Below are 26,504 nucleotides of genomic sequence, written 5' to 3' on the forward strand. Positions count from 1 at the left end.
GATGATTTGACAGTGGCGTAGGAAAAGAGATATGTTTGTACAAATTTATTTCGGCATAAGCCGGCTATCATGCAAAACCTTTTTTCGGAAGGTTCAAGTGTGGTTCATTGTTGGGTTTAATGAACTGCCTGAATTTATTCTGATAATTGGTTGATAGTTTTGCTGCAAGTAGAGGATGCTGATGAGGAATATGGTAATTCCGAAACGTGCGTCCATCCAACCATCTTGCAGTCTATAGAGCTTTGCACAAATAAATTTGACAAACATTCTTTTCCTCTGTTGGTTAAGCTACATTTGTAGTTTAGTCAATGCATGGTTTTAAGCTGAAATCAAAAAACAACAGAAAAAAAATTTGCAAAAGAAATAAAATTTTGGAAAAAAAAACTTTTATATAAATAAAATTTTGAGAAAATTTTCTATAGAAATAAAATTTTGACAAAATTTGCTAAAGAAATACAATTTTGACAAACTTGTCTATAGAAAAAAATTAATAAAATCTTCTATAGCAAACAAAATTTTCTATAGCAAATAAAATTTTGAAAAAAAAAAAATTTTCAATAGAAACAAAATTTTAACAAATTTTTTAATAGAAACAAAATGTTGACAAAATTTTCTATAGAACAAAATGTTGACAAAATTTTATATGGAAATAAAATTTTGACAACATTTTCTATAGAAAACAAAAAATTTTGACAAAATTTTCTATAGAAATAAAATTTTAACAAAATTGTCTATAGAAATAAAATTTTGTATAGAAAAAAAATTTTGGAAAAAATTTGGAAAATTTTCTATAGAAATAATAAAATTTTGTCAAAATTTTATTTCTATAGAAATTGTTGTCAAAATTTCATTTCTATAGAAAATTTTGTCAAAATTTCCATAGAAATAAAATGTTGACAAAATTTTCTATAGAAATAAAATTTTGGAAAAAATTTTCTATAGAAATAAAATTTTAAGAAAATTTTCTATACAAATAAAATTTTAACAACATTTCCTAAAGAAATACAATTTTGACGAATTTGTCTATAGAAAAAAAATTAATAAAATCTTCTATAGCAAACAACATTTTTCAATAGAAATAAAATTTTGACAAAATTTTTTATAGAAAGAAAATGTTCGTTTTGTTTGTTATTGTTGGCTTCTCTTCAATCGTTATTGTTGTTTTTGATCTCAGCTTAAAGCCATGCATTGACTAAACTACAAGTAAAGCTTAACCAACAGAGGAAAAGTATGCTTGTCAAATTTATTTGGGCAAAGCCCTATAGACTGCAAGATGGTTGGATGTACAGCTGTTTCGGAATTACCACATTCCTCATCAGCATCCTCTACTTGCAGCAAAACTATCAAACAATTATCAGAATAAATTCGGGTAATTCACTCAACCCAAAGTGAACTACACTTGAACCTCCCGAAAAAGGGTTTGATAGTCGGCTACTGCCTAAACAAATTTGCCAGCATATATCTTTTCCTTTGTCAAACTCAAATCATCGATTTGAATGTATTTGGCTGGGTTTGTTTTTGAGCGTGCTTCCTCTAGAGGTATAGAAAGAAAATTTTGCTAAAATTTTTTATACAAATAAAAATTTTTAACAAAATTTTCTATGGAAATAAAATTATGACAAAATTTTCTATGGAACTAAAATTTTAACAAAATTTTCTATCGCAATAAACATTTTGGAAAAATTTTCTATAGGAATAAAATTTTGACATTTTCTATAGAAACAAAATTTGGGAAAAAAAATTCTTTGGAAAAAAATCCTTTGGAAATAAAATTTCGACAAAATTTTTTAATAGAAATAAAATTTTGACAAAATTTTCTATAGAAATATAATTTTGAAAAAAAATTCTATAGCAATAACATAATAATAATTTTGGCAAAATTTTTCAATAGAAATAATATTTTGACAAAATTTTCTATAGAAATATAATTTTGAAAAAAAATTCTATGGCAATAACATTTCGGCAAAATTTTCTATAAAAATAAAATTTTGACAACATTTTCTATAGAAATAACATTTTGGAAAAAAAATTCTTGGAAATAAATTTTTGGAAAAAAAAATCCTTTGGGTATAAAATTTTGACAAAATTTTTTAATAGAAATAAAATTTTGGCAAAATTTTTCAATAGAAATAAAATTTTGACAAAATTTTCTATAGAAATATAATTTTGAAAAAATTTTCTATAGCAATAACATTTCGGCAAAATTTTCGATAAAAATAACATTTTGACAAAATTTTCTATAGAAATAAAATTTTAACAAAATTTTCTACAATGAAAAAATTTTGACAAAATATTCTATAGAAATAAAATTTTGACAAAATTTCCTATAGAAATAAAATTTTGGAAAAAGTTTGACAAAAGTTGTCTATAGAAATAAAATTTTGAAAATTTTGCTATAGAAATACATTTTGGCAACATTTTCTTTAGAAATAAATATAATTATGACAAAATTTTCTATGGAAATAAAATTTTAACAAACTTTTCTATAGCAATAAACATTTTGGAAAATTTTTCTATAGGAGTAAAATTTTGACAACATTTTCTATAGAAATAAAATTTTGGAAAAAAATTTCTTTGGAAAAAATCCTTTGGAAATAAAATTTTGACAAAAATTTTTCAATAGAAATATAATTTTGACAAAATTTTCTATAGAAATATAATTTTGAAAAAATTTTCTATAGCAATAACATTTCGTCAAAATTTTCTATAAAAATAAAATTTTGGCAAAATTTCCTATAGAAATAAAATTTTGGAAAAAGTTTGACAAAAGTTGTCTATACAAATAAAATTTTGACAAATTTTCTATAGAAATACATTTTTGACAAAATTTTCTTTAGAAATAAATTAAATTATGACAAAATTTTCTATGGAAATAAAATTTTAACAAATTTTTCTATAGAAATAAACATTTTGGAAAAATTTTCTATAGGAATAACATTTTGACAACATTTTCTATAGAAATAAAATTTTGGAAAAAAATTTCTTTGGAAATAAAATTTTGAAAAAAAAAATCCTTTGGAAATAAAATTTTGACAAATTTTTTTAATAGAAATAAAATTTTGGCAAAAATTTTCAATAGAAATAAAATTTTGACAAAATTTTCTATAGAAATATAATTTTGAAAAATTTTTCTGTAGCAATAACATTTCGGAAAAATTTTCTATAAAAATAAAATTTTGAAAAAATTTCTACAATAAAAAAATGTTGACAAAATATTCTATAGAAATAAAATTTTGACAAAATTTCCTATAGAAATAAAATTTTGGAAAAAGTTTGACAAAAGTTGTCTATAGAAATAATATTTTGACAAATTTTCTATAGAAATACATTTTTGACAAAATTTTCTATAGAAATAAAATTTTGACAAAAATTTTCTATAGAAATAAAATTTTGACAAAATTTTCTATAGAAATAAAATTTTGACAAAATTTTCTATGGAAATAAAATTTTTACAAACTTTTCTATAGAAATAAAATTTTGGAATTTTTTTTTTCTATAAAAATAACGTTTTGAAAAAATTTCCTATAGAAATAAAATGTTGACAAAATTTTCTACACACAAAAAAATTTTTTTCTTATTCAATCACGAAATTAATTGATCCAATTAATTTTTTAATTGAAATGTCTTCAATCACGGAAATGATAGTATCAATTAAAAAATTAATTGAATGCCAATTAAAAAATTAATTGATCCAATTAAAAAATTAATTGATACTATTAATTGTTGTGATTGATTTTTGTTTCAATTAAAAAATTTGTTGATTCAATTAAATTTTTAATTGAATATCTTTTCAAACTCAATTAAAATTTTAATTGGAAAATTTTTCGTGAATTTTTTTTCTGTGTATAGAAAACAGTTTTCGATCTCATAATAGCAGTATATATTTTTAAATTGAACTGTAGAGTTTGACAAATATGTCTAAGTTTGTTTTTATAAATTAAATGCTCGATCAGACTTGGTATTGAATAAATTAATGCAAATTATCCCAGGTTTCAGGTTAAACGAATAATACAATGAACTGGTACAGAATTATTACAGGTCTTTAGATCCATAAAATTTAATTGAAAATAATTGAAATTCAAAAAGTATTATTTATTGGGGTTTATTCAATAATGTTAATAAACGTATCGTTTGTAGGCCAATGCTCTGAATAATAATAAAGTCGAGAATTTGAAAGTGTTTGCTTAATGAGGCTGACTCATCATTGTCCGTAAATAAGTATGTTTTCAATTTGAATTTTAGCACAATGCTAAGTTGGTCTGAGAAAGGTTCTTAATACTAAAGGTGGGTATTAAGTTCGAGTTTAGCCGCTAAAGGTGAGTACTATGTTCGGGGTTTTCACCAAAACACTAAACTAAAAGTACAAAAATATCTATGAAGACGATTATATTTTGATCAAGTCTTACCAAATAATGGAAGGAAAAGATCCAAGGAATTGATTGCAAATAATTTTATATTTCTATATTAATTAATTAAAAAAAGTAACCGTGAAAACAAGCTGGTTTTCAGCTTGAAAACTGAACATAGTACTCAGCTTAAAATCGTAATTTTTTCACGATTACTTTTCTTTAATACTCCATTTTAAGGAATACAAACTTTGTGAAAAATTGCTTTGGGATATTCCCCATGAAATCTGCAACAAATATGTATAATTTTATGACCATTTTTTTACTGATTTAGTTTTCACTTTAGTGAAAATTAGCGGCTAAACTCGAACTTAATACTCAACTTAAGGCAAAAACATACATAGAGTACGACATATAAATTTGTGTGATTTTAAGACCGTTCTACCTTTATCACAACTCTTGCACTCCAAATAGCATTTTCTAAAAAAATGTGTTTTCAGGGGTAAATCCTACAAGTAATAATAAAACGCCTCTTCTGGCAACACTGAAAGCCTAAATTCATAAAACCAAAAGTCTTTAATAGTTTAATGGGACAGTAATTAGAAAATTGATTGTTATTTACCATATCATCAAATTTTGAACACAATCTTCGTTTGGTTATAAAAATAACACATTTTTATATTTCAGGAGTAATTTGAAAATGTTATCATATTTTTGACTTGATTGAACACAGTCACGCATAGTCATGGAAATTTTTTGACAAAAAAACTTGTGATAAATAAAAATCATCTTTGAAATATTCAATTAAAAATGTAATGAATTCAATAATTTTTCAATTTAAAGGAAAAAACAATAACAAGTAATTTTTTAATTAATCATGGTGATTGATACTATAATTTCGTGATTGAAGACAAAAATATCTTTTTTTACTCATTTAATATGATAATTTATTATGGTTTTAAATTTGTTAATAAATAAATAAATATTTTTTACTATGAAAATATTGTTTTTAAGTCACTGTTTGTGGACAAATTTTATTTAAATTTAAATATTACTATAGTATATTTTCAAATGCATATACCATGTTGCGTATAGTTTATAAATTTTAAATTAAGTATACGCATACGAGTACTCAAAAATCTATTCCACAAATTAGTTAAAATAACTTATACCGTTATAATAATTATTTGTACTGTTCTAATAAGTTTTTTTACATACTTGATAAGCCATTTTTGAGTACTCGTATGCTTATAATTAATTTCAAATTTATGAAGATTTTTAGTCAAAAGTATTTGGCAACCCTACAGAAGAAGGCCATTTTAGATTGAGACACATTTGGATGTTTGATAAATTTCTAAATTAAAAAGCATAAAAATAATAAAAAATAAAGACAGAAAATTAAAATAAAATGTTTGCAAAATTTAATATTTATTTTGACTTCTCGAGAAAATTGCCTTTTTAAGTGTTTTTTCGTAGGCAGAACTGCCTTGGGAAAAATTGAAAAAAAATCCTTCTCATAGTTGGCTCTCTCCACAAAAGAGAGCATAGAACTAAATTATCTTTTGCCATAAAATTCTCCAATATCACTTTTAAACATTTAATTTTTTTTCATATAATTTTTATAGTACTTACTTATTGGTCATATCCAAGACATCAGACATCATGAGCCGGTATTTCTTTCGAAACTTTATGCCATGGCTAGTTTCTAGCAAATACTTGTTGCAGAAATCCGTCAATGAAATGAAATAGATGAAACCCAAAGATGATAGGAATAAACCGCGCTGCAGTGATATCCGATCTGTGGTATTTGGTATTTGCAAAAAACTACCAGCTGCCAGGCTAATCGAGCCTATGGAACATGCCAATGAGACATAGCAACGATTGCCGCGTAATTGTTGTTTTAAGCCTGCAGCAACCATTGCTCACACAACTAACTACAATTACAGAAGGGCAATTGACAAAAGGTACTGGAGTTATATACGGAAACTGGAAGCTTATGTTTTGTTGTTTCGGGATGAAGGGATGATTAGTTATTGTTTTGTTTGCTGGAGAAATTTCTTGGTTAGTCCCAAAACAGTAGGAAGAGATATTTTGAGGTGTTTTGTTTTGTGGGAGGCGGGTTGTTAATGGTTCAACACATGTTGCTTAAATGCATTCAGGAAATTCTGGAAGATAAAAAAACACACACACACATACACTCATACAGATAGACACCAATATGGATTATTAAATAAAAAAAAAATGCGATTATTAATATTATTTTCCAATTTCCAAAATATTTTGTTATATTCCGTAAAATTTAATGTTTTCGTTTCCCACGACCGACCGGAAATTTAGAGCTCATCGAACTTTTAGATTGTTTCGTTTTCTAATGCAAACAAACGATTAAATCAATCTAACGGCGTAACAGCTGGTATAGAGCATACACTCACGAGACTATAATGTCACCCCCCGTACCGATTATATCAACACATTCAACAAACACAACCACATCACATCACATTGACGCCGTAATACTAAAAGTCGCACCGCAATTGTATTTTCGTCACCAACAGTAGAAACTACAATAACAACACCAAGAAAAACACAATAAATAAATACCATTGCATAGATAGGAGTGCACATGCACTCAATACCCTGTCAAAACACCCCACTAAAAAAGCTAAAAAGTGATAAGCTAGCCCCCATCGAAATGACACCTTGCTATCAATACAATAACAAAACCGGCAAATCATTACTCACAACGAAAGTGTGAGTGAGTGAGAGTGAGGTAGCTGTAAGTGTACAGGGTTGCCAACAATTAAGTTTTAATACCTAAAGATTCCCTATGAATTCAAGGACTTATTAAATTAGGTTTGTTAGTGCCCAGGAGCCGTAAATAGAATCCGGCACCTTAATTAGAATATCTTTGCATTATTGCACATCACCAAATATAATTTAGCTTCAGTTACGACTATATAAAATTAATTTTTAATTGAAATTACTATAATCACGGAAATGATAATATCAATCAAAGATGCCAAGATTTCTTTAAAATAATATTTTTCCATTTCGAAATAATATAAACAATATTTTTGTATGTATTTTCCTTACTGGTTATTTTTAAAATTACTTACAATAGTGAACACGTTTTTTTATGTAGATCTTTTTACGTTCCAAGGTTAATTTACAGGCAAATGTGAAATCTATCAACCCCTATTCAATTGTTCTTATTATCATTTTTGTGGCTAAACGCGACATTAAAATTTCCTTATCTGTTGGAAACAATAAAAAAGCAGCAAAGTGTTAAAAGTTTTCATTTATAGAATAGTTCATTTTTCAATTTATATTTTATAGAAGCAAATCCCAAATAGTTGCTGTCTATCAGTATAGTATTAGGCAGAAATAGTATTAGGCACAAGCACTCTTGTAGCACTTGCTTCATAAAACATTGTATTGCGATCGTTTTGCTGACTATAGGTTAGATTTTTATAATGGGGTCATCTCTAAAAAATGCATATTTAAATAAAGTAAATTATTGATAGCATCACGAAAAACAGTAGACTAACAAATAAAAGTAAAACAAATTTTTCTATGTGTTAGTAAAAAAACTTGTTAAGATTTTTGTTATGTTAATGTCATATTACGATACTATAATATTTAAAATATGCACTTTTTTTATTGAAACTTCTTCATACGTCTAAATTATAGTATCCAAAGCTAAAAGTGATTACAAAACTGCTTTAGGTAATTAGTTTTTTTCACACCAACTACTAAACCGCTTTCTTACTGGCTTATATTAATGAGGGAATTGCAGTTTTGTAATCACTTCTAGCTTTGGTGATTGATACTATAATTTAGGCGTATGAAGAAGTTTCAATAAAAAAAAATTGAAGCATTACCATATGTGTGGGAGTAATGACTTACTATTAATATAAAGATTCGATTACCACACACTACTTTTTCATGGGTACTATCATATAGGCCACTCGTTCAATTATCTTCAGCAGAAATGATGTACGAAATAAAAGGTCTTTATAACTTTGGTTTTGCATAACTTGGTTTGATACCCAAACCCGGGAAAGTGATATTAATGGAGAGGAAGTGCAACATAGAAATTTGTTGCAGCCGTTACTGGCCTGGAAGGCCTATAGAAGTTCTGATAGAAAGCCTAGCCACCATAGCTGCGATGAGATTGAATATATTGGGAGATTGGAAGAAAACAAGACGAATCAAAGGGGGAGACGGTGAGTGAAATGGCGGAGGCCGCAACAATCCATGATCGTATACTTGAGGTGGCCATGGCTACCGAGTGTGACATGAAGGGAGAGGAAGCGCAGCACAGAAATTTTTAGACACGATACTGGACTTAACCCCTATTGAAATTCAGATAAAAGCGTAGCTGCTATAGCCGCGATTAGGTTAGGTTAGGTGAAGATATTGGAAGAATGGACGGAAACATGACGAAACCAAGGATAATAGGAGAGACGGTGGGTAAAATAGCGGATGCCGCAACAATCCATGATCGTATACCTGTTATGGCTACAGAGTGTGATATTTTGACGCCAGTAAGATGGTACTGGAAGAATGGCACCTCGGAACAGATACCAGAGGGAAATAACTGCCCATAGATTGAAGATGAGTGAGAGGAAGGGATTGGGCGTATATATGTGGAGGACCCAGACAACGAGATCCTATTCCGATTACCGGACCATAGCACGTTGTGGCTATGTTACGTTTTGACGCCAGTAAGATGGTCCTGGAAGAATGGCACTTCGGAACAGATACCAGAGGGAAATAAATGACCATAGATCGAAGATGAATGAGAGGAAGGAACTGGGCATATATGTGGAGGACCCAGACACCGAGATCCTATGCCGATTACCGGACCATAGCACAATTCCGCAGACAGAAATATAACGACGCCTCAAGACGTGAACATTTTCACAGATTGCCAGAGCGCAACCAAGGCAATAGTAGATATTACGGTTTGATCGCGAACCATATTGGAATGCAAATCTCTTTTAATCCCTTTTTATAGTGGATTGCCAGAGCGCAAGCAAGGCAATTGTAGATATTACGGTTTGATCGAGAACCATATTGGAATGCAAATTCCTTTTAATCACTTTTTTATAGTGAATTTCGAAGTGTAATGTAAATGCGGCAAAAGACCAAATGAACTGGCGACAATAGCTAGGACACATAGAGAAATGAACTCAGAGAACGAAAAGGCAACACGGTCCGATTTGGATGAATGGGCAAAGGAGACGCCTAAAGCGATGTGGACCAATGAAACGGTTGGAATACTATGACCCGGATAAGAAAAAAGACTGGAGAACTACTCAAGGAGAGTAGAACGACAGCGAGAAAGACAATGGGAATAAAGATCGGGTACCTAGAATTGAGAGCAGATCTGAAGCATAATGAGATCTTGGAACACAACCTTAGGTACTGCCATACTAGGCAAAGCGTTAGTCATATCGGTGAAGTGGTGATTCGGGGCCTGGTTCAGCTGGGAAACAGGGACTGAAAACAAATTAGGGAACATGGGCCGAGACACATAAAGCGATGTGGGCGCGGGAGACACATAAAGCGATGTGGAACAATGAAACGATCGGAATACTATGGGATGACCCAGATAAGAAAAATACCAGAAAAATACTAGAGATCTACTCAAGGAGTGTAGAACGACAGCCAGGAGTAGAGTGGGAATAATTAACAGGCACTTAGAACTGAGGTCAGATCTGTGACGAATAGCAGCAGCAGAGGATGGTGCATGTAGGGAGTGTTTTGAAAATGATTAGGCCTTGGAATACTATCTTTGACACTACCCTACCTTTACTAGGCAAAGAGTGACCACGGGAACACGGGGCGAGTTGGATGAATGGCACGTGAGTCCATGAGACGATGAGAACCAATAAACGGTCGGAATACTATGGAATGATCCAGAACCAGGAAAAATACTAGAGATCTACTGAAGGAGAGTAGGACGACAGTCAGGAGAATAGGAGCAGCAAAGCGTGGTGCATGTAGGGCGCCGGTTTCCGCAACTGGGAAACAGGAACTTAAAGCAGGGAACACGGGGCGAGTTGGATGAATGTCACGAAAGACACGCGATGTGAACCAATGAAAGATCTACTCAAGGAGAGTAGGACGACAGCCAGGAGTAGAGTGGGAATAATTAACAGGCACTTAGAATTGAGGTCAGATCTATGACGAATAGGAGCAGCAGAGGATGGTGCATGTAGGGAGTGTTTTGAAAATGATGAGGCCTTGGAACACTATCTTTGACACTACCCTACCTTTACTAGCAAAGAGTGACCACGGGAACACGGGGCGAGTTGGATGAATGTCACGTGAGACCATGACACGATGAAAACCAATGAAACGGTCGGAATACTATGGAATGATCCAGATCCAGGAAAAATACTAGAGATCTACTGAAGGAGAGTAGGGCGACAGTCAGGAGGACCGTGGGAATAATGATCGGGCACTTAGAATTGGGATCAGATCTGTGACGAATAGGAGCAGCAGAGGATGCTGCATGTAGGGCGCCGGTTTCCACAACTGGGCAACAGGAACTTAAAGCAGGGAACACGGGGCGAGTTGGATGAATGGCACGACAGACAAGCGATGTGAACCAATGAAACTGGATATCTACTCAAGGAGAGTATGACGGCAGTGAGGAGGGCAGTGGGAATAATGACCGGCCACTTAAAGTTGAGACAGATCTGTGGCGTGTTTTGAAAATGATGAGAATTTTGGAATACTACCTTTGTCCCTGCTCTGTCTTTTCTAGGCTAAGAGTTAACCATATAGGCGAAGAGGTGATTCGGCACCTGACCCAGCAGGGAAACTGGGACTAAAAACAAGGTAGTTAATTCGTGAGAGACACAGAGTTCCTCGAAAAAAGAAGGGTACAATGGAAAGAAGAAGTTAAAGCACACAACAAGTCATATACTGGCTTAGTTGTAAGTTAGCTGACATGAGAAGAAGAAGTTAGAGCACACTACAAGTCGAATACAGGCGTAGGTGTAAGTCAGCCGACATGAAGGAAGGGCAACCTGAATCCTGGGACTAAAAGCAAGGTAGGGAATTCATTATAGACACAGAGTTCCTCCAATAAAAGAAGGGTACGATGGAAAGAAGAAGTTAAAGCACACAACAAGTCCAATACTGGCTTAGGTGTAACTCAGCCGACATGAAGGAAGAGCAACCTGAATCCTGGGACTAAAAACAAGGTAGGGAATTCATTAGAGGCACAGAGTTCCTCGAATAAAACAAGGGTACGATGGAAAGAAGAAGTTAAAGCACACAACAAGTCGAATACTGGCTTAGTGTAAGTCGGCAGACATGAGACAGTGGAACCTTAATCCTTTTTCAACCTAACCTAACATCCGAAGGTATTTTCATGGGTCAAAACAGTTGTATATAGCGTCTAGCATTACCATATGCCTGGGTGTAATGACTTACTCTCAGCATCATGGTTATTTCACCATAATAAGAGAGTTCAAACCTAGAGCTCCGACACGATCAAATTGGGTTGTTTCGAAGCGACTTTTTTATGTTTATTAAATTGAAAAGAAATCGCTTCCAGGGCACAAAGAATAATCGAATGGAATAATAAGCATTTCTGAGGGGGAAATTTAGAAAACTTCTGGAAAATAAATTTCTATAGAGAAGTTGAAAATATGGAAAATTTCTGTACCAATTGTATCTACACAGAAAAAATATCACCAAATTGGTTCCAATTAAAAAGTTGATTGAAGTTGAAAAAATTTTCAATCAATAAATTAATTGATACAATTAAATGTTTAATCAAGATAGAAACATTAAGTTAATTAAGTCAATGATGGAAAAATGTTTAATAATGTAACTATTTAATTGAAAAACAAGTATATACGGCCGTAAGTTCGGCCAGGCCGAATCTTATGTACCCTCCACCATGTATTGCGTAGAAACTTCTACGAAAGACTGTCATCCACAATCGAATTACTTGGTATATCTTAAAACTTGTGGTATCGTTTTCTAAATTGTGAGTTAGTCCATACGTGGTATATATTAGACAAAAAAGTTATGTATAGTTAAGACTACAAATAATTACGAATCGATATGGACTTTTTGAACGGTACGTAGAGAGCCAGAATTGAAATATGGGGGTCGCTTATATGGGGGCTATATACAATTATGAACTTGATATGGCCCAATTTGTGTGTGATAGGAAATCGATTTATCTGAGGGATATATATAACTATAGACCGATATGGACCTAGTTAGGCATGGTTGTTAACGACCATATACTAGCACAATGTACCAAATTTCAACTCACTCGGATGATTTGGCTTGGTACATTGGCTCCTCCAAAAGGCTCCAAAACCAAATCTCGGGATCGGTTAATATGGGGCCTATATATAATTATGGGCCGATACCGACCAATTTTTGCATGGGAGTTTGAGGCCATATATTAACACCACGTACCAAATTTCAACTGAATCAGATGAATTTTGGGCTTCCAAGAGGCTCCGGAGGTCAAATCTGGTGATCGGTTTATATGGGGGCTATATATAATTATGGACCGATGTGGACCAATTTTTGCACGGATGTTAGAGACCATATACTAACACCATGTACCAAATTTCAGCCGGATCAGATGAAATTTGCTTCTCTTAGAGGCCTCGCAAGCCAAATCGGGGGATCGGTTTATATGGGGCCTATACGTAAAAATGGACCGATATGGACCATTTGCAATACTATCCGACATACATCAATAACAACTACTTGTGCCAAGTTTCAAGTCGATAGCTTGTTTCGTTCCAGCCGGATCGGATGAAATTTGCTTCTCTTAGAGGCCTCGCAAGCCAAATCGGGGGATCGGTTTATATGGGGGCTATATATAATTATGGACCGATGTGGACCAATTTTTGCATGGTTGTTAGAGACCATATACTAATACCATGTACCAAATTTCAGCCGGATCGGATGAAATTTGCTTCTCTTAGAGGCCTCGCAAGCCAAATTTGGGGGTCCGTTTATATGGGGCCTATATATAATTATGGACCGATGTGGACCAATTTTTGCATGGTTGTTAGAGACCATACACTAACACCATGTACCAAATTTCAGCCGAATCGGATGAAATTTGCTTCTCTTAGAGGCCTCGCAAGCCAAATAGGGGGATCGGTTTATATGGGGGCTATATATAATTATGGACCGATGTGGACCAATTTTTGCATGGTTATTAGAGACCATATACTAACACCATGTACCAAATTTCAGCCGGATCATATGAAATTTGCTTCTCTTAGAGGCCTCGCAAGCAAAATCAGGGGATCGGTTTATATGGGGGCTATATATAATTATGGACCGATGTGGACCAATTTTTGCATGGTTGTTAGAGACCATATACTAATACCATGTACCAAATTTCAGCCGGATCGGATGAAATTTGCTTCTCTTAGAGGCCTCGCAAGCCAAATTTGGGGGTCCGTTTATATGGGGGCTATACGTAAAAGTGGACCGATATGGACCATTTGCAATACCATCCGACCTACATCAATAACAACTACTTGTGCCAAGTTTCAAGTCGATAGCTTGTTTCGTTCGGAAGTTAGCGTGATTTCAACAGACGGATGGACGGACGGACATGCTCAGATCGACTCAGAATTTCACCACGACCCAGAATATATATACTTTATGGGGTCTTAGAGCAATATTTCGATGTGTTACAAACGGAATGACAAAGTTAATATATCCCCCATCCTATGGTGGAGGGTATAATTAATATATACAATTAAATTTCTAATCAAACTCGGTATACTACGTCAGTTAAAAAAGTGATGGAATTTTATTTCAAACAATCAATTTTTTAATAAAAATAAAAACACAATGTTAGTTAAGATATTAAATCAAAATTGTTATGTTTTTAATTAAAAAATTAATTGATTAATTCAATTTTTAACAAACTAATTGAAATTTGCTAAAGAAATCAATTAAAATTTTAAACAAGTGTTTTTTTTATGCCCAATTACAAAAGTGATTGATACTATAAGTTTTGTAATCGAAGACATTTCAATTAAAACATTAATTGTCTCAATTAATTTCGTGATTGAATCAGATTTTTTTTGTATAGATAGAAGGAGAACATTTTAGTAAATTCCTTATTGTTTTGTTTAACGTTCCCAGCTGAAATTTTTTGCAATTATATTAGCTGGTGAACGAGGGAATGTAATTGATAGAATATTTTTTTTTTTACAGCTTGATTTCAATTAAGAAAAATTTATGGGTGAGATTTCCCCCCAAAAGTATGAGAAATAATTGTCGACAATAACAAACAAATTTTCACTCAATTTTTCCTGCATTTTTTATAAATTTTCAATTATTTCAATACCTCCCTCCGCCCTTTGTCTATTGTCACCTCTAAACTATGGCTACACTATCATTATCCATCAAACTGAAAACACGGATAGATATCGTGATGGACTATAGAAAAATGACACACATCATTCTAGAATCTAGATTCAAAAAAAAAAAAAACTTCCAAAGTTCATTTGTTCATTTGTACAAACGTTCTTATCTTATTGTTAATTTTAACTCAGATAAGCATGGGGATAATCACTAAATGATTTATGAATATTTTTTATTACTTGGAAAATTTGTATTTAATAGATATTTCCATAGTGTTATGGGTAATAATAAGATAGTAATCTTTTCTATTGTTACCTTAGTATGGAAATGGGTAAATTCTAACTTAATGATATGAAATTTTGATTTCAGATTAGAATTCAATATTTAAATAAAAATAAATTCTTTATTTTTCCCCAATACTGTATCACAACAACAACAACAACAAAATCTAGTAACCGGAAATTGTTTTGCCCATCTGTTAGAGGAGGCGTTGATCTAGTGAAATAATTTGTTAATTATTTTATTAATGTTTGACTAGTTTCTTATTCACTGATATTTACAAAAACTATTCCATTTATAAGGCGCTCTATGTAAGTATGTAATTAAAAAAGCACACATAAGCTATAAAACAGGTTTTCAATTTTGTCATCTTCTTGGTGTGAATAACTTATAGAATTACACAAGCGTATTTGCTTATTTCTCAAATAAACAAATATTGATTTGTTCTGGCACGTTTTTTACAGATGAACCTACATATGAGTTTTAGCTGCAGCTAACAATCTAACGAACAAATTATTTGCTTGAATGGTAATGAATAAAGAATGAAACAAAACTCATGTAAATGTAAATATAAAATGGCTAATCAAGTGTGTAACCAAAAATTATAATATACTCATTAAAAAATCTCAGCAACTGGCGCCACTTTGAGGTAACAAAATATATATTCTAGACAAGAAATAAATGGCAGTGCGTTATCCGAAAGGCTAAGTCCCCATCAAAATAAATTGGAAGTTATTCTACAAACATTTCTTTTAAAGCCCATCCTGAGACTCTCTTTCATTATATTCTCACTTCCGATTAACTTTTTTGGACAAGTTTGAAAAAATACTCTATTTAGCCATTTAAAGAGAAACTTTAAATTTTCAACTTCTATATTCTAGACAAGAAACAAGTAAGGAAAGTCTAAAGTCGGGCGGGGCCGACTATATTATACCCTGCACCACTTTGTAGATCTACATTTTCGATACCATATCACATATATAAGGGTTTTTCCCAAATACATACATTTAAATATCACTCGATTTGGACAGAATTTGATAGACTTTTACAAAATCTATAGACTCAAAATTTAAGTTGGCTAATGCACTAGGGTGGAACACAATTTTAGTAAAAAAAAATATGGGAAACAATTAAATCTGAAGGAAACTTCGCAAAAGTTTATTTATGATTTATCGCTCGATATATATGTATTAGAAGTTTAGGAAAGTTAGAGTCATTTTTACAGCTTTTCGATTAAACAGGCGGGATTTTACTAGGAAAATGTTGGTATTTTGACCATTTTTCTCGAAATCAGAAAAACATATATATTGGAGCTATACCTAAATCTGAACCGACTTCATCCAAATTTGGCACGCATAGCAACAATGCTAATTCTACTCCCTGTGCAAAATTTCAACTAAATCGGAGTTAAAAATTGCCCTCTGTGATCATATGAGTGTAAATCGGGCGAAAGCTATATATGGGAGACATATCTAAATCTGAACCGATTTCAACCAAATTTTGCACGCAGAGCTACAATGCTAATTCTACTCCCTGTGCAAAATTTCAACTAAATCGGAGCAAAAAATTGGCCTCTGTGGTCATTTGAGTGTAAATCGGGCGAAAGCTATATATGGGAGCTATATCTAAATCTGAACCGATTTCAACCAAATTTGGCACGCATAGCTACAATGCTAATTCTACTCCCTGTGCAAAATTTCAACTAAATCGGAGCAAAAAATTGACCTCTGTGGTCATTTGGGTGTAAATCGGGTGAAAGCTATATATGGGAGCTATATTTAAATCTAAACCAGGGATCCGGAGCGGAGCGGAGCGTGGAGCGGAGCGTGGAGCGGAGCGTGGAGCGGAGCGGAGCAAGCCCTTTTTTTGCCGGAGCGGGAGCGGAGCGGGAGCGGCATTTCTAAAATCCGGAGCGGAGCGGGAGCGGAGCGGTTTCCAAATGAAAAACCGCTCCGCTCCGAATAAAATATTACTTGAATGAAATGTGTAACTTTGAAATTACACTGTGTAGGTAATTTCAAATTTAGCTAGTACTTAGCGCAGTGTGAGTAAACGTTTAAAATGTACGATATGTATTTTTGTACGTACGTACATTGGGGAAAACACAACGTGTTTTTAGTAATTGTTTTCAAAAACGGCAAATGTCAAAATATATATCTAGTATGTGTTGTAAAAGTAACAACAGTACTTTCGATCAATTTCATCCCGTATTACTACAAAGATGTTTGTAATGAACGTCAAATAAATGCAATTAAACGATCTTATTTATATTTAATTTTTTAGTTTTCTACACTGAAAAAAATATTGTCGTGAAGTCAAAGATTCCATGTCCTTAGAATAAGAATGCAAATTTTGCTTAACATGGAAGACGCATTTCTCTAAAATAAAGTTTTTTTTCTTGTCCAAAAGGCAATAAACTTTTGAATGAAGTTGTAATGTCCTTATAATTAAGTGATTTTACTTAAAAATGTGTATCATAACATGAAAGATAAAATTTTTGAGGTAAGGTCAACGTGACTTTAATAATTAAGAAAAATTCTTTAAAATTAATAAAATTGTCTTTAAATTTGTTTCCTTTTTGCATCTTGCCTACAAAGCAAAAAATCGTTAAAAAATAAGACATGTTTTTCAACACTTTATTTTAAAGACGCTTTTTACTTGAAACATAGGATAATTTCTACTCGAAGTCGAGTCTTAATATGGAAAAAAACAACTCGTTTTTAAAGGATTTTGATAACAACTGACGAAAAAAATCTAAAAAAATGAAAAATTAACATTTGCTTCCCAGAAGCAAGTACATAACCCCCAAAATTAAAAGAGAATTACGTCTTTAAAGAATCCTTACTTGTATTCTCCGCTTCTTTGGCTCGGAATTAATACCCAAACTGTTAAAGTAAAGACAAAATCTTTGGAACCGGGCATGGTTTTTATACCCTAAACCACATAGTGGTTTGGGTATAATAAGTTTGATCGGCCAAAAAATGTGCCTACCAGAAATATTGATTTTGGACCCCATAAAATATATACCGATCGACTCAGAATCACCTCCTGAGTCGATCTAGCGCTTGTTGTCCGTCCGTCCGTCCATCTGTCCATGTATTTGTTGTTCACAGGATTTCGGTCGCAATTATTAACCGATTTTGATGAAATTTGGTACAGGGAGTTTTTTTGGGCACAAGGACGAACGTTATTGAATTTGGAAGAAATCGGATCAAATTTAGATATAGCTCCCATATATATGTATTGCCCGATTTCGACGAATGGGGTCACGTTGCACTTTTTTTACTAACCGATCGTCGTCAAATTTAGCACAACATAATCTTCTGTATCACCCTTTAAGTCTGAAAATTTCATCGAAATCGGTTCAGATTTAGATATAGGTCCCATATATATGTATCGCCCGATTTTGTCAAATTAGGTCATAAAACCCTTATTTATCAACCGATCTTACTCAAAGTTGGCGAAATGTAATCTTCTATAGCACTAACTATATGTGCAAAAAATCATCGAAATCGGTTCAGATTTAGCTATAGCTCCCATATATGTACCGCCCGATTTTTCTAAATAAAATAAAACTCAATTGAACAAATAATACAATGTTTGTACTATAATTTTCTCGAAGAGGAGCGGAGCGGAGCGTGGAGCGGAGCGGAGCGATTTTTTTTTCTCGGAGCGGAGCGAGGAGCGGAGCGGTTTTTTTTTCTCCGGAGCGGGAGCGGAGCGGAGCGAAAAAAATGGACCGCTCCGGATCCCTGATCTAAACCGATTTCAACCAAATTTGACACGCATAGCTATAATGCAAATTCTACTCCCTGTGCAAAATTTCAACTAAATCGGAGCAAAAAATTGGCCTCTGTGGGCAAATGAGTGTAAATCGGGCGAAAGCTATATATGGGAGCTATATCTAAATCTGAACCGATTTGGCTGATATTTTGCAAGTTTTTCGAGACTCATAAAATATTCGGATGTACGAAATTTGAGGAAGATCGGTTGATATACACGCCAATTATGACCAGATCGGTGAAAAATATATATCGCAGCTATATCTAAATCTGAACCGATTTTTTCCAAAATCAATAGGGATCGTCTTTGAGCCGAAACAGGACCCTATACCAAATTTTAGGACAATCGGACTAAAACTGCGAGCTGTACTTTGCACACAAAAATACACCGACAGACAGACAGACAGACGGACATCGCTAAATCGACTCAGAATTTAATTCTAAGACGATCGGTATACTAAACGATGAGTCTCAGACTTTTCCTTCTTGGCGTTACATACAAATGCACAAACTTATACCCTGTACCACAGTAGTGGTGAAGGGTATAAAAACGGGGCAGTGCGTTATCCGAAAGACTAAGTAAATTGGAAGTTATTCTACAAACATTTCTTTTAAAGCCCATCCTGAGACTCTCTTTCATTATATTCTCACTTCCGATTAACTTTTTTGGACAAGTTTGAAAAAATATTCTATTTGGCCATTTAAAGAGAAACTTTAAATTTTCTACTTCTATATGTCGCAAAAAATAATACAAACACAGAAAATATTATTAAAAATATCACCTCTAGGGATTGGGAGCCACCGTGGTGCAATGGTTAGCATGCCCGCCTTGCATACACAAGGTCGTGAGTTCGATACCTGCTTCGACCGAACACCAAAAACCTTTTTAGCCGTGGATAATCCCACCTCAGTAATGCTGGTGACATTTCTGAGGGTTTCAAAGCTTCTCTAAGTGGTTTCACTGCAAGGTGGAACACCGTTCGGACTCGGAGGTCCCTTGTCATTGAGCTTAACATGGAATCGGGCAGCACTCAGTGATAAGAGAGAAGTTCACCACCAATGTGGTATCACAATGGACTGAATAGTCTAAGTGAGCCTGACACACCGGGCTGCCACCTAACCTAAGGATTGGCCACATCAATCTAACCTAACCACCACCTCCGCAGGGATTTGAACCTATGCAGTTTGACTTTTTGACTTCCATAAAAAAAAATTCCGATATGACCCAGAGAAATTTTAGTAAATTGGCCAAACGGGAAAATATGGAAAAATCATATTTTAATCAATGCCTATCTATTTCCATTTAGCCATAGTGGTCACATTTCTCTCGAGCAGCACTGCCTCCACTTTTTTTGTAGGTCATATAAAAAGAATCCCAAACACATTTTTCAAAATGCATTCTTACTATCGGATAGGGGGATCTGTCTTTCGCAAACAAAATTTGAATGCCCATCTTTTTCCATTTGACCCTATTGGTCGTCACTAGCGTTGCCATTTTGTCGGATCGAACCAAAATTGGTCCAAAAGATTTTTAATTTTTAGATTTGGTTCGATGGTCGGACCAAACGGAATTTAGTCCATTTGTGACCATCCAGTGGAAGGCAGATCAAACTACGTATAGTTCAACAACAAAACGTGACGTCACCACTATAGGGAAAAACTTCTTCAATGAGCAATGAAAATTTAGCTTTGACAGTGGGGCGGCTATACCGTTTTGCATGCACGACATCTCAGCCAATCCAAACTGTCAATATTAAAAAAAAATTGTTAGCAATAATATGTTGGTGGTTAGTGTGAAATTCCCACAATACTTAACTACAGTCAGGCGCCGAAAAGATTAAAAAAAGTCAGTTGTCATTCCAATGTTGGCCACAATTGGGTGGCATTTGTTAAAACCTTCACTTAGGTCTTAGTTTTACAATGGAAAAACACTTTTACATACCCATCTATGTAGAAATACCTTTAGTTTAAACAATGAACACATACAAATTTATTTTTTAAACGAAATTATTACAACAAATTACAACATTGCAGACTAAGCATTAAGAAAATGGCAAAAAAAAAAATAAACCAAGAAACTAGGTCAGAATTGCGGTAAGGCATTTTTGTAGGTGATACCTTTACACCACCACACCTTGTCCCCCCACTAAGCACAACAAGCGATGTGAATAAAATTTAAAAACAAAAATTTATTACAATTTTAAATGTTGTTGTTGTAATAATGAAATATTGTCACATGATTGTTATTACTCTCAGGCACTTATAAATGCTGTTGTTGTTGTTTGTTTTTTGCCTAATGGTATCTGCTCTAGACATTCCACCTTTATACCCCCCACCTAAGAGTCAATAAAACCCTAATGTATTTTCTCCCTGAGAGTCTGAGACATTTTATCATTATTTGAATTGTAAAAACCACTTTCTAGTAATCATAAACAATAGAGCTAGGACAGACGTATCCCACCACTGGTTATGTCATGCAATTCTTAAAACAATTTCATTAGTTTTTTTCTTCTCTCTTAAGTTATGACTATTGGCAGTAATGCCAATTTGGTGCTTTTAGTCTCTTAATGTGTTTTCAAAAAAAAGCTCCGACTTGATGCTTATCGGCGTTTCCTTTTAGTATTTTTTTCGAATTGGCAAAATGAATTGAATGAAATTGAAACAGGTATTAAAAATATGTACTAGGGCTGTCACCCGGGATAAATACCTTCCCGAAAATCCCGGGATTTTTTATTTTGAATACCGGGGTTTTTTTGGGATCCCGAAGAAATAATTTCAATTTGTGGAAATTATGGATTTTTATGATTGTTTATTAATAAATTGGAGTCTTCAATCAGTGTAAACGGCTCTTAAATTTCATATGCGACAAATTGAGTTAATAACAGGGCTGTCACCCGGGATTTTAGTATTTTGGATCCCGGGATTTTTCGGAATCCCGAAAAAATAATTCCAAGTTGTTAAAATTGTGGGTTTTTATGATTGTTTTATTAATAAATTGGAGTCTTCACTCACTGTAAACGGCCCTTAGATTTCATACCCGACAAATTGAGTTAATAAACATTTATGGTACACATTGAGTAAGAATTTATTATACATGGGGTATACTCAAGGCATATTAAAGAGGTAAAGTCATGCAATCAGGTGACTAATATCGATATTCATCTTGTCAAAGGCTTTGTTTACGTTTAGTAGGTTTGTTTACATTCTTTGTGTACATAAATATTGATTTTATTTACATTGTGTTACAATACAACAACACTACACATACACAAAATGTCAACTTAAGGGATGTGTCATTTTAGTTTGACTTTCTAAATATCATGGGGTGTACACACGCCTGCTCATGACTTTACCTTTAATTGATATGCCATGGGGTATACTAAACAGCACAATTTCATCAAAAATCGTAAGTAAACGATTAGGTCCTATGAATAAAGAGTTCATGTGAAATGGAATTCGTGCCTCATAAAATAAAAAGCTATGATAAAAGGTCCATGGACAATATGGCAAGATCGCGTTTATCTGATAAAAATTGTGATGCCTTGATATTTTTACTTAAATCGAAGTACAAAAGGATTATCACAAGTATACGAAAATACGCCTGATCTATCCTAATCCTTAAAATATTTTGCTGAGTAAGATAGCAATATGAAACAAAGATTACAGATTCAGGAAGATAGGAAATTAGCTACTGAGGAGATCGAACCATTTACCGGGTTAGTTTAATACTCGAACCAAACACGTATACGACAAGTATTGACATAGCATTAAAATGCAAATAAACAGAAATTAAGAGCACGAAATAAATTTCCATAAAGGGGAAAACGTAATTTTTTTGTTGTTGCCTAAAATTTACCATTGTTTCATTATGGAAATTAAAAAAAAAATCATTTAAAAAATAAAAACGAAAAACAACTTAAAAATTACAAACATGTACTGAACTAACATGGTAAATGCAACATTTGGTATGACGCAAGCCAATTCCTATCTTCCTCAAGTTTATTGTCTTTGATATGAAATGGTTTTTTTTATTTACTTTTGTCACAATATTTTTGATTTTCTTTTCTTCACAATGTTGAGCTGGACTAAGTGTCCGTTATCCAATTTCTAATGCAGAAGTAGAGAGAGCGTTTAGTGCTATGCATTTTTTAATTAAAGATTAAATGAGAATATATCACAATACAATCAATTCTTTAATTCATATCAAATATGGATTGAAGTATCAAAATTGTTGCTGTTTTGGATTAATTCTAACGAAACACATAAAAAATCTGAGTACTATATAAGATCTTTGTTGTTGCCAGATGATGAAGAACAAAATTATATAACATTCTTCGACGAAAATATGTTTAAAATGTTCTATTATATTTATATTAATGGCTTAAATCTACTTCAGAACAAGTTGTCCGATTGGCCAAAATTTTGGCCAGCGTATAGACTTTTCGATTCTAAACACAAAATGTTAAAACCATTTTTTGTCGGAAAGACCTATTTTCGGAGTTACGGGCCCCTAAAGTTTTCATTATCATAACCATGGACCCGGAGAGGTCCTGGATTCGCAGTAGCCCACTTTGGACTCTATCCATAGGTGAAAGTCTCAAAACCCAGAATGCTGGGCACCATTACGTCAATTTTCCAACAATTTTTTTACTTTTCTTTTTAAAATGCCTTTTCCTAGCCCCCATTTTTATTTAACAACTTTTGCTAAAGTAGATTTGTTCCCAACATTTGCTATAGAAGATTTATTCCTTTATATGACTTTCTCAATAGACAGACTGATTCTGTAAATGGCAGGATATTGGCTGGGTTGTTCGATATTATATTTTTGGTGCTTTTTGTCTTTCGGAAGTTGGCATCACTGAATATTGGTGTTTTATTGTAGTTGTTATTGTTATTGATGTGTGTTTGGTACTGATGTTTGATGTTGTTGTAACTGTGTTCAGCTCTCACATTTGTTGATAATTGAAATTTAATAAAGTGAAAAAAGCAGCAATAAGCAAATGACCTAATCACTTAACACGAGTTAATAGACCAACACTTGAATACAATATGTTCACTTTAAAAATTCATTGGAAATCACTTTGTAAGTTTACATTTTCTTTTTTACATTTCATTTTATCTTGCTTATCTCAAAGACCTATACCGCCCTCTGATATTTTTCACTTTATTTCCCGGCTGTTACTTCGTTTTTTTTTTTTCACCGTCAAATGTACCGACATATGGTTTTATTCAATTGCATCTTTTTTATTAAACTTTCGTATTGATTCGTTATAATAATTCTTTCACAAAAATGCATCTATTTACGAAATCGTTAGTTTAAAGAAAAACACCAACCACTTTGTAAATCCTCTCGCAACAGCATTTAAGAACAACATATGAGACAATGAAACTCAATTGGAGATTTTGTTATCGAACGCCTTACTGGCAATGCAGACAATTGGCTTTGTTCTCTACAAACAGATGTTTTGGCGATGGTGAGATAGAACACAATCGCTTGAGTTGGCGTTACGTGGTCTGATAGTAATGGAACGTTTTCAATTGGAGACGTTGTATTATATGACGTTAAATGTATAAACACAACCATAGCGATAGGCGAAAACTTGTACGAAATTCGTTTCTGCAAATATCACAGACAATAGGGTCCAAACTTCAGGATTGCTAAAATAATTATGCGAAATTCCAGAATTTCATCAATATGTGTTCGAAGAACACTCAAAACATCCCAGTCAGAAACTTATAACGTTTTCATTTCTTATAAAAAATGCGCACTTTTTTGCATTTTGCCCGGAAAGTTACTTTTTAGGTTCTTTTCTAAAAAAGACAAAAATGGGAAAAGGCATTTTGTTGTGAAAATAGTGCCACGCATAGAGACAAATTGCGGGCATTTTCTGCACTGCCAACAAACGAGAGTGCTGCGATTGCCCTGTTTCCTTCTTTAAATTCTTTTCTGCCCGCTGAAATGATAGCACTCTTTATGTTGTTGGCAGCATTTTAAAAATACGCATTCTCTACAGACAAAATGAAGGCAAAGCTCTTTTTTCAGAAAAGAAAACACCATTAATTTTAGGCGCAATGAAATAAATATCAGCCCAATCTTCTTAAAAACATGAATTTTTATTATAAAAAATAAAAACAACTGAGCAGGTAATATCACAAATAGGCTTAGAATACGCTAAATAAAATACGTTTTTTTACATTTCTAAACTAAGAATATTTAAAATCGGGTTACGTACATAAAATAAACGGAATTTCAATATTTGCTAATAAAAATCTCTTAAGGTAAAAAGTCTGCTAAACTTTCTGCTATTGTACTATCACTGAATCGCCCGATTCGTAAAGCATATTGTATAGCATGGGACACATAGGACTGTTCGTGCACCCCATGGAACAGATAAGACATGGCACCTAAAAGAAATAAATAAAATAATTGATTCCATTAGTGGCCAAGAATTTCCCTTGCAAATGTCTATCACTTACCCGTTGCATGTATTGTTACATCACTACCTCCGTGATAGTTCTCATCTGTATTGATTGCTCCCTGTTGTGTGTATTCCCAATCGGTGGTATTTTGTAGTGTAGGATCGACGCGATTACCATTCGCATCTGCTTGGAATCCCTCATAGGTTGTGCCGTATGTCAATATTGTGTAGGGGGTACCTTCAGTTTTTGAATTGCCCGCTATTCCTAGAATATTTGCACCCTTGGCAGCATGACCATTGATGGTCAGGGTATGTGAATGATCAGCCGTCACTATAACTAAAGTGTCCTTTAGATCTCTTCCCAAAGCTTTGATTGTTGCATTAATTGCATCGTTGAAAGCCAAAACTTCACTTAAAGCTTTGCGTGCTGTACCCCTATGGTGGGCTTGATCTATCATACCTCCCTCTACAACTAATAAAAATCCCCGATTTTTCCGTTTTAGTACTTCTAAGGCTTTCAAAGTCATTTGTTTTAACGAAGGCATGCCTGTAGCGGTTGTATTACGTTCATGATCATATTTCAAATGACCATTCGCAAAAATACCCAAGACATAATCAGTGTTCTGAGCATCTATGGCTTCTAATTCTCCCGTATTTTGGGCCACAATATAAGCCTCGTTATTGGCTTGTTTCACATTGACCCAATCTTGGATCAGGTTACGGCCATCAGTTGATTTGCAAGACCATGTATCTATGGGATCTTCCATGGAGTCTGTGACATTCGATACTAACATTTGTCTGCCACCTCCCATTATAACATTGATTTTTTGCCCGGTGGGGTCTTCAATTAATTGTCGGGCAATGTCACGACATCCTTCTGCGGTAGCTGTAGCTGGCATTGTATTTTCGCATTCCCATCGGCGGTCTGGTGTATGAGCATATAAAGCTGCAGGGGTTGCATGTGTTACCCGTGTCGTTGTTACAAAACCAGTAAGTTTGCCATCATCTTGAGCCAATTTTAGTATGGAATGTACATGATGATCAGGATTCAAGGACGCTGAACAATTTCCCAAACTTACGGTCGAATCAACACCACCTGTTTCATAGTTGTTTTTAACGCCTGAGAAAAGTGCGGTAGCTGTTGAAAATGAATCTGGTACTTGTTTGTTTGCGCAAAAAGTCTGTAAAGTATAAAAAATAGAAATTATACTAATTTCCCAACGTAAAAGTTTTTTTTATAGCTATAAGCTTCTCGTCTGACCATGCTAGATAATTGGTCTAATTGATTGATAAAA

The 26,504-nt window shown here is 33.3% G+C and overlaps 2 protein-coding genes across 6 annotated transcripts in view; both read right to left on the reverse strand.

Moving 5' to 3' along the window:
* Positions 1-24,233, reverse strand: part of LOC142228461 (ceramide synthase) — a 72,284-nt gene extending 48,051 nt beyond the window's left edge. Inside the window, exons 1-2 of one of the 3 annotated variants that reach the window (XM_075298899.1) lie at positions 24,125-24,233; positions 5,979-6,511 (exon numbers count right to left, since the gene is read on the reverse strand). In XM_075298899.1, the coding sequence (XP_075155014.1) occupies positions 5,979-6,265 (287 nt within the window). In that variant the 5' untranslated portion in view covers positions 6,266-6,511; positions 24,125-24,233. Of the gene's footprint in view, positions 1-5,978; positions 6,512-6,672; positions 6,801-23,897; positions 23,923-24,124 lie in introns of those variants that run through there. The other 2 variants (XM_075298901.1, XM_075298900.1) reach the window with 2 other exon arrangements.
* A 652-nt stretch (positions 24,234-24,885) lies between these two features.
* Alp12 (Alkaline phosphatase 12) overlaps positions 24,886-26,504 on the reverse strand; it is a 29,587-nt gene continuing 27,968 nt past the window's right edge. For all 3 annotated transcript variants that reach the window (XM_075299719.1, XM_075299721.1, XM_075299720.1), the window contains exons 3-4: positions 25,268-26,390; positions 24,886-25,195 (exon numbers count right to left, since the gene is read on the reverse strand). In XM_075299719.1, the coding sequence (XP_075155834.1) occupies positions 25,065-25,195; positions 25,268-26,390 (1,254 nt within the window). In that variant the 3' untranslated portion in view covers positions 24,886-25,064. The remainder of the gene's footprint in view (positions 25,196-25,267; positions 26,391-26,504) is intronic.

This window comes from Haematobia irritans, chromosome 3 (assembly GCF_050003625.1).
Source record: "Haematobia irritans isolate KBUSLIRL chromosome 3, ASM5000362v1, whole genome shotgun sequence".
NCBI lineage: Eukaryota > Metazoa > Arthropoda > Insecta > Diptera > Muscidae > Haematobia > Haematobia irritans.